Consider the following 8,668-nt stretch of genomic DNA (forward strand, 5'->3'; position numbering starts at 1 on the left):
GTAGAGCGTGTGGGTGGGTAGCGAGAAGAAAGTGTAGTGTGTGGTGTTGTAGGTGGTTGAGAGCAACGTAAGTGTAGCGAGTGTTCGTGTGTGTGGTGTTATGTATTTATTCCTGTAATAACAAAAGATAGTGTTTATCGTAATTGAGTATCCGCTCGCAACTCAACAATTGGTATCAAAGTTGTGCCTTTTAAGGTCATCGAGTGGTATTAGAGCTGCGCCTCCGAAACTCAACAAGTGGTATTAGAGTACAGGGTGTTTGGGACCAATGTAAGAGTAGGCGGTTGGGGACCGACAACCCAGCGAATCAGAGCATGGTACAAAGACAATGATCAAGGACCAGAGTGCGCCGAAATTCTACTAGTGCACAGTCAGGGACTATGATCAATTGGTCTAGAACCAAGCTTACTTGGTGTAGTGCCGGGCATTATAACAAGTGAAGCGTGTTGGGAATGAAGGGATAACAAATTCATTTTCTAACTAGTGTCTAAAGGATACAGTGTATCGATAAGTGTTTGCTGGGATGTACGTGATGAAATGTGCTGTTGCTTTCTTTTAAAATGAAACTTGCTAGAAAAGTGGGATTGGGCTAAATAGAGGTGTTTTATGAACGAAATGAAGTTGGGATAGATGAAGTTCACCATCAAGGCCTAAAAGAACAATCCATCAGCCAAGGATAAAGAATTTAAGGCTTACCACCATACAAATGGATAAAGAATCGAATTTTGAAGGAAATTGCTCACTTTAAGAGGAAATATCATGTATTACAAATCAGGTTTGCCTTCCACAAGAAATTACATCTCTATTTATGGCCAAACTAAGACCTTGTACTAAGACTCTTATAATAAATACCAGCATACTCTACATTTTGACACTTTAGCTTTGTATTGAAGGCTAGCTCTCTCTTTCTCAAACTTGCAATAAAGACTCTTTGACATTTTAAACTTTCATTAAAGACAAGAACACAAACTGAGCATACTCTACCTTCTTACACTTCAGTCTAGTAACGAAAGTTAGCTCTCACTCTTTCAAACATGCAATCTTTGACATTTTAACCTTACCTCTTTAATGTAAGAAGACAAACTAAGCACACTAAAGCATTAAAGAGACAATAAGACACACTAAACAAGGGGAGCGTATCATCGCCTCTTCAACCTTGCATTTAAGCCACCAACCATCAACAAATGCTATCTTGAGTGCCTTGGACCCATTGGATCATGATAAGGACGAATTTGCTATGTGCTTCCATGATTAACAAGTTGGCTTGATTGATTAGTGAAGATTGAGTTGGGATGGCAATGCCATCATTGGAAGATTTAAGTTTTGATGTTGCCCCATCACCAAGTCACGATGGCAGCTTTTTCAAGTTCAGTGAACGGCGTCGAGAAGCTCAACAACTCAATTATAATAATTGGATTACCTGCATGCAATTTTATCTATCGTTGGTGGTGGCAACATCACACCACCCACAAACGATGGTAAGTTCAGAAAATGAAACATCAAAGGGGGTAAGTCTCTTTATGTTCTTGCTATAATTGATGAAGATGAGTTGTTATAGCATATTCAGAGTGCGGAGACTCCAAAGGAGGCTTGGGACAACTTGGCGGCATTGTGCGTGAGAACGAACGATGCCAAGTTGCAAAGGTTGGAGAATGAGGTCCTTTGAATCTCGCAACAAAATATGACCGTAAGTCAATATTTCGCCAAAGCTAAATCTATTTGTCAAGAAATTACAAAGCTAGACCCTCCGAATGCCATCTTTGAGATAAGAATGATGAGAATAATTATTCACAGGTTACGGCGAGAGTATAACGGTTTTGTTACGGCCACCCGTGGATGGGCAAAAGAGCCAACTCTGACCGAGTTGGAGAATATATTGGCCAACCAAGAGGATTTAGTTAGACAAATGTCTAATGTCTTACTTAAGGACGATGAAACTGCCTCTTCACTAAAAAAAGAGGGTTTAAGGGCCAAAGTAGATATAGGACGATACAAAAAATTACAAACCGTAGAGAAGTCATGGAGACTGGCGGAGGCAACCAGACTGGACGGGTTATCAACTAGGGGAAGCTGGTTGAGATCACGACGAGAACAAAGATGAAGAGGAGAGCAACAAAAGGTTTAGCAAATGGTGTTACGTCTGCAGCAAGGTAGGACACATTGCTAGAGTTTGATAGTACATGCGGGAAGAAGGAAATGTCGTAACTTCCTTCAAGATGGAGATAGAAAGAGAAGAAGAATGGGACTTCCAAGCGCCTGTTGCAGTAAAGGAACGAGAAAAGCTTGCAATCGCCTGTATAATTGAGTTAGATGATTCAATAGCTGTTGTCAAGTCCTCGAAAAAGAGCAAGTCATGGGATAACTCGAAGAAGCAAGTAACGACGCCAACAAGCAGTCACGAGAAGAAATTGCAAGAGATGTAGGAGATAATGAAGAAGTTGAGTTCAGAAGGTCAAGGTGGAAGAGATCTTGGAAAAGAGGAACGAAATGCTGAAGCAGATGGACAAGGAGCCCCAGGCAAAAGAAAGTGAGCTTGAGAAGTTCCGATGTGAGTTCATGATGTTGGAGAAGTTCAAGGAATTCAAGCCCACTATGACGTTGCCAATCGGTCATACTAGAAGAGACAAGGAACACCTGAAGGAGAAAAAGAAAGATTTCCCCAAGAAAAAGAGACATCTCCACCTTACATCCCGAGATGCAGCGATTCATGGAAACGTGTTTAAATCAATTGAAGTTAAATCAATTGAAGCATGAAATGAAGATCACGAATGAGCGGCTTGACGACATGAGTATGAAGACCGAGACGAGGAAAAACATGCATTGCTGAAATTCGAGCTTCACAAATCCAGATGGAAAATCGCATCCACAAAGGTAACTGAAGTTAGAGCTAACAGTATTAAATCAAGTCCTTATCTTGCAGTACATAAGCTAGCGCTAGAAACGAGCGAAGCCAAAAAGGATTACCAAAGTTTAAAGGAAGAAGCAGATAAGGCAGACGGAGAAAAGCAACTCGGCACGTTGCTAGACCCGCATGAGAGAGAATAGTCGGTGAGGGGGAATGTTGAAGAACCACCGCCTCTCTCTTGTTAGGATTATGTGCACAAACACAACGAAATAGAAAGGTAAGGCGAGAAATAGAAATCAAGATACAAGGTTTTATTCTGATTTATCTTTAAACTAAGGCTACATCCAACAGAGATTCAACTATAATTATCATCTTGCACATTTTTGTTATAATTCTCTATTACAAGAGAAAGATATTATATATACTCAGTAGCTATTCATGGGCGCAAGTCTAAGTTATCAATAAAATACAAGTCTAAACTATAAAAGTCCTCTGGCGTCGCAAGGGAGGGGTCTGCCCCTTATGACACCTGCTGGGGCGGCCCCTTCGGGCCCTCCCGCCCACTCACCGGGAGCGGGACCCATGCTTTCCTTTCGATAGGGAGTATGAACCACATTCTAACATTTCTCTCCACTTTTCTAGATTTATCTAGAACTAAATATCTACCATAAGTAGCTGTTGCTTGGGGTGTTGAAGTCTTTTAGTGTTAGTTGAGTTGTGCGGTTGAAAATTACTTAGGGAATAGTTAAAGTTTGTAATTGTAGATGGGTGTCGCGCCGCGCAAATCAGGTGTCAACAATGAGTCCATGTTGAACCATTGTAGAACACTTCTTCCGTACTATTTCGGTGGGAATCTCGCTATAAATAGGCAGCCACCTTCTTAACGTGTGTGCAGTGTTGTCGAGAAGGTAGAGAGAAGAGCAGAGCGAGCAATATAGGCGAGTGGGTCTCCATTTCTGCGAAGTGGATGAGGTGTGTGTGGGAGGGGTGTGGGGAACTTGTGAGTGAGTGTAAAATAAGTGTGTTTGTAATCGATATTTTATAAGTAGTGAAGATATTTTGCTGTTTGGAGAAATAGCAACACAGGTCTCACTCAACATGGAGGGTCTCGTCCGTTGCTCGGCCAACCACGTCCCTCTCACTCCCATCAGCTTCTTGGAGCGGTCGGCCAAGGTCTACAGAGACGTGACCTCGGTGGTGTACGGCAAGGTGAAGTATACTTGGAGTGAGACTCACGAGCGGTGCCGTAGAGTGGCCTCTGCTCTGTCCCGGCTGGGAATTTCCTGGGGCGATGTGGTGAGTCGGAGTCCGAGTTGGTTTTGAGTTCAATACCCTGTCATGGTCTGTATCGTCAGGCAAATTTTGGTCGTTTGAAAGGCAAATGGTCGTGCATTGGTTCAGGCGAATAATTCGTATTAAGTTCACTGGTACACGCATTCTGGTTTGATTCATGAGTTGTATCTCTTTCTTTTGTCTGCCGTATCAGTTTCTTCATCTAGGTAAAATTTGATTCATTACGGTTTGATTTGTGGGAAACTGTGTTTCGGTCCATGTGTGTCAAATGAACACGTTTCTCCTTTAAAAGGTTTGGAAAATAATGACTGGAAAAATCTTCTTTGTTAGTGCGTGATAATGATTCATCTAGTTCATAGGAGTGATTTGAATAACAGATGAGAGAGGATTAAGCTTTGGGTGTTGTATCTCTGAACAGATAGCCACCTTGGCTCCCAACGTCCCTGCGGTGTATGAGCTGCATTTTGCGGCCCCATGGCTGGAGCGATCCTCTGCACGCTCAACACCCGGCACGACCCATCCATGGTGTCGGTTCTTCTGAAACATTCGAGAGCCAAGATCATTTTCGTGGACCATCAGCTACTTGAAGTTGCTCGCTGTGCAATTGATATGTTCAACAAGACAGAAACAGAACCCCCGATTGTAGTCCTTATTTCTGAATCGGATGATTCGGTTCCTTTTGCATCCTTCAGGCATTTGCGAGTATGAAGGACTTGTGGCCTCGGGGTCATCCGATTTCGAGGTGCGCCGACCACACAGCGAATGGGATCCTATCAGCATAAACTATACTTCCGGGACGACATCACAGCCCAAAGGAGTTGTCTATAGCCATAGAGGTGCGTATCTAAATTCCATCGCGACATTTCTTCTTCATGGGATGGGCCCGATGCCAGTTTACCTGTGGACAGTGCCTATGTTCCATTGCAACGGATGGTGCTTGACTTGGGGAGTGGCGGCACAAGGTGGCACCAACGTGTGCCTCCGAAAAGTCTCTCCGAAGGGAATATTTGATAGCATTGCTATGCATAACGTAACTCACATGGGAGGAGCGCCGACTGTCCTGAATATGATTGTTAACTCAGCGGAAGATGATCGACGGCCTCTTCCTCGCAAGGTGGAAATCATGACGGGTGGTTCGCCGCCGCCTCCACAAATCCTATTCAAGATGGAAGAGCTTGGTTTCGGCGTAACGCACGTGTATGGCTTGACAGAAACTTACGGCCCAGCGACGTACTGTGCGTGGAAGCCTGAGTGGGACTCTCTGCCCTCTGACCAAAGATCGAACATCAAAGCTCGACAAGGGATGCAACATCTTGGCCTCGACGAAGTCGACGTCAGAGATCCGGTCACAATGGAGAGCGTTCCTAGTGATGGTAAATCTCTAGGAGAGATCTTGTTCAGAGGAAACACTGTCATGAGCGGGTACTATAAGAATCAGGAAGCGACGGAGAAGGCATTCGAGGGCGGATGGTTTCATAGCGGAGACCTTGCCGTGAAGCATCCCGATGGCTACATCGAAGTAAAAGATCGTTTGAAAGACGTTATAATTTCGGGAGGAGAAAATATAAGCACCGTGGAGGTGGAGACGGTTCTGTACAGCCATCCGGCGGTTCTAGAGGCCGCGGTGGTCGCGCGTCCCGATAGTTTTTGGGGCGAAATGCCTTGCGCATTCGTGAAGTTAAAGGAGGGACGTGACGCCGATGCTCAGGAGATCATAGGATTCTGCCGAGATCATTTGCCTCATTACATGGCTCCTCGTACAGTCGTGTTCGAGGATTTGCCAAGAACTTCGACCGGAAAGACACAAAAGTTCATTCTGAGGGAAAAAGCAAAGGCCATGGGCAGCCTCTCATGAACCAAGCATTTCGCAATCTCTCCCCAGAACTTGTGTGATCATTATTATGTATGCATTATGTTAAAATATGTCTCGAGTTTGAGTCCATTTGACGAACGATCCGAACTGAATTACTCTGTATGTGAAAGTTCGAAAACGAATAATGTGGACATTGTTTCTGTATTGGAGCGGCCAAAATTGGAAAATACAACTGGGACTTTGTTGAAAACATGGGGAAATTTGATTTCTGTAGTTGAAGTCGGCCAAAATTGGAAAGTACAACTGGGACTTTGTTGAAAACATGGAGAAATTTGATTTCTGTAGTTGAAGTCGGCCAAAATTGGAAAGTACAACTGGGACTTTGTTGAAAACTGGGGAAATTTGATTTCTGTAGTTGAAGTCGGCCAAGAATAAAAGGAAAGGAAAAATTGGGTCAAAGAAAAAAAAATTTGTCCATGTAAGATGGCTGGCGTCTCCATCAGCAATTTCTGGTCTAAATTGACTGGATGAACTCAATTGGTGTAAGTGTAAAAAGGTTTAAAACTTAATTGGTTCAATTGAAATATTCAGTATTAAATAGGTATCAATGCAATAAACTTATTACGTTTTTGGTATCTTTTTGTTAAAATAGATTGTAGACTACTTTTATCATATATTGTTACTCCATCTATCAAGTGGCATAACAATATAAAGAGATAGATGGGGCTCTCGAGTGCTGACGAGCTGATAGACTAGCTGATAGACTAGATAAGCCCTACCTGCCATCGTGCCATTTTCATTTTCAACAGCCAGAGGTAGCTGAGAACTACCTCCACAAAAGCATACATCCATGCTCTTCCCATTCACATCAAAGCCAGGCTCTTTCTTCCCTCTAGAAACCTCTCAATCATTTCAACGCCATCTTTTTTTGTCGGGCAGCACTTAAATTGACGTGAGAGTTAGGACGTGACTGATAATCATTCTATTCATGAAATTGATTTTCTTTTATTCCCTGAACTAGTTTCTGAATAGAGATATGCGTTTGATAACGACATAAAATTTCTCTTCTCGGAATAGAAATTTGTTTGATAGGCTTTCTTAAATATCTCCCTCTTACTCTCTTTTCCATTCATCGACGGGTGGCAGTCGGCGGGCGGCCAGCGAGGGGTGGCGGCGTCAGGCGGCGGGAGGCGAGGGCCAGCAATGAGAAAAGTTTTTATTTCTCTTTTTGTTGCAGGCGGCCGTGTAATCTTTTAGCTCTTGCATTTGCTCGTGCACTATTGTGATATATATCTAGGATGAATTCAAGTAGTGTCTTCTCTTCACTCTGCTGGTTAATGACATCTGAGGACCATAATAGTGTGTGACCGGATGTCCTTTCAGATCCACCATGAATACTCCTCCGTTCTGTTAGGAACATGAATTTTCGAAGAGAAAAAATAGACAAGAAAACAAGTGAATTTTTACGTGGATAACCCTTTTAAAATTAGAAAGAGAAAAACCATGGTGTTGCACTAGGCAATCTCTCCACTATCAGCATTATTATTAGCGTTACAAGCTTTAGCGTTACAACTACAAAAGATATTGCCACAATATATATCCTATGGCATACATAGTTATGATGAAAATTACATGTATGTCATTAGCAATAGTAAAAACTTTGTTCTCTGCTTTAACATGATAATTACATGTATGCCATTAGCGGGATGGGTGACCTCTTGAGAAGTGCCTATCTACAGCAACTGTTTCTGCGCTTGAATATTACTTTTCTCTGTCAGAATCCACAGATCCATCATGTTCTTCTGGAGGTGGGTTTGCTGCAAGTATTTCTCCAGCATCGCCATGACGTTTGGGACGGGAGGGTACTAAAGCGCCAGCTGTGTGGAAGCCATCCTTGCCTGCCAAAGCAGCAGGTGGTAAGCAAGATCATGAATGCTTGCTCAGTATGAATCCCATCAGCGGGTGGCCTTGTCCGTCGTAGTAGATTTCATCCGGCACGCGGGGTAGATGAGCGATGAATTCGTTTTCCTTTCCCTTCCTCTCGCCGGTTAGGTTATGTCTTCTGCCCATGTGCCTGCAATTATCAACCCGACTGACAGGTTGAACTTCGCGTTCTATTCATCTAGACGCGTCAATAATAGTTCCAATGCTTCCGACATCTTCGGGGAAGAGTTTTGAGATAGAGTCGCCGACGTGAAGGACTCGATGAATTATTTAATCCTGCGATACCAGCGTGTTCCCACATTGTTGTCTCGTGGAACACGACGAAATCTTGATCGGGTGAAACTGCGACCCTGTTTGCGAAGTGGAGGCCACGGACGAGCACTCGAGTATCCTGGTCATGGGATAGAAGCTCACGAACTACCTTCCATGACGGGGCTCAATTATATTCCCCTATTCAAATTTTAGCAGAATTGGAACGACCCAGTAATCCCAGTTTTTCGAGTACATTTATCGACTAGAATGCGATACATGTGAAAGTTCGTGAAATTCCTTATATTATTTATGTAATTTGTTTAAATATGCGAAGTCAAGGTTGATATGAAGTATCGAAAATTAAATGTTCACGACCCATAATGATGATTGAGTTCTTAACGTATGTTAGGAAAATTTCTACTGTATTTGAGGAGATTACAATCATAGGAGGGACTGGACCTCAAGAATAGTGATAGATGTACAACAATTAGCAAGCAATCGAGATTGAAATTGGTCAAGAA

General features: G+C 43.0%; 1 protein-coding gene across 1 annotated transcript; it reads left to right on the top strand.

Moving 5' to 3' along the window:
* The first annotated feature begins 3,811 nt into the window (after positions 1–3,811).
* Positions 3,812–6,029, top strand: LOC115684754 (isovalerate--CoA ligase AAE2-like). Its single transcript, XM_056313970.1, is given in 4 exon segments — positions 3,812–4,141; positions 4,557–4,605; positions 4,608–4,824; positions 4,826–6,029. Coding segments are annotated over 4 exon segments (1,632 nt in total). The 5' UTR covers positions 3,812–3,943; the 3' UTR covers positions 5,994–6,029.
* Positions 6,030–8,668: the final 2,639 nt, after the last annotated feature.

Source organism: Syzygium oleosum, unplaced genomic scaffold (assembly GCF_021117445.2).
Source record: "Syzygium oleosum isolate NSW1041296 unplaced genomic scaffold, Sole_v2.1 Sole_v2.08, whole genome shotgun sequence".
Taxonomy (NCBI): Eukaryota; Viridiplantae; Streptophyta; class Magnoliopsida; order Myrtales; family Myrtaceae; genus Syzygium; species Syzygium oleosum.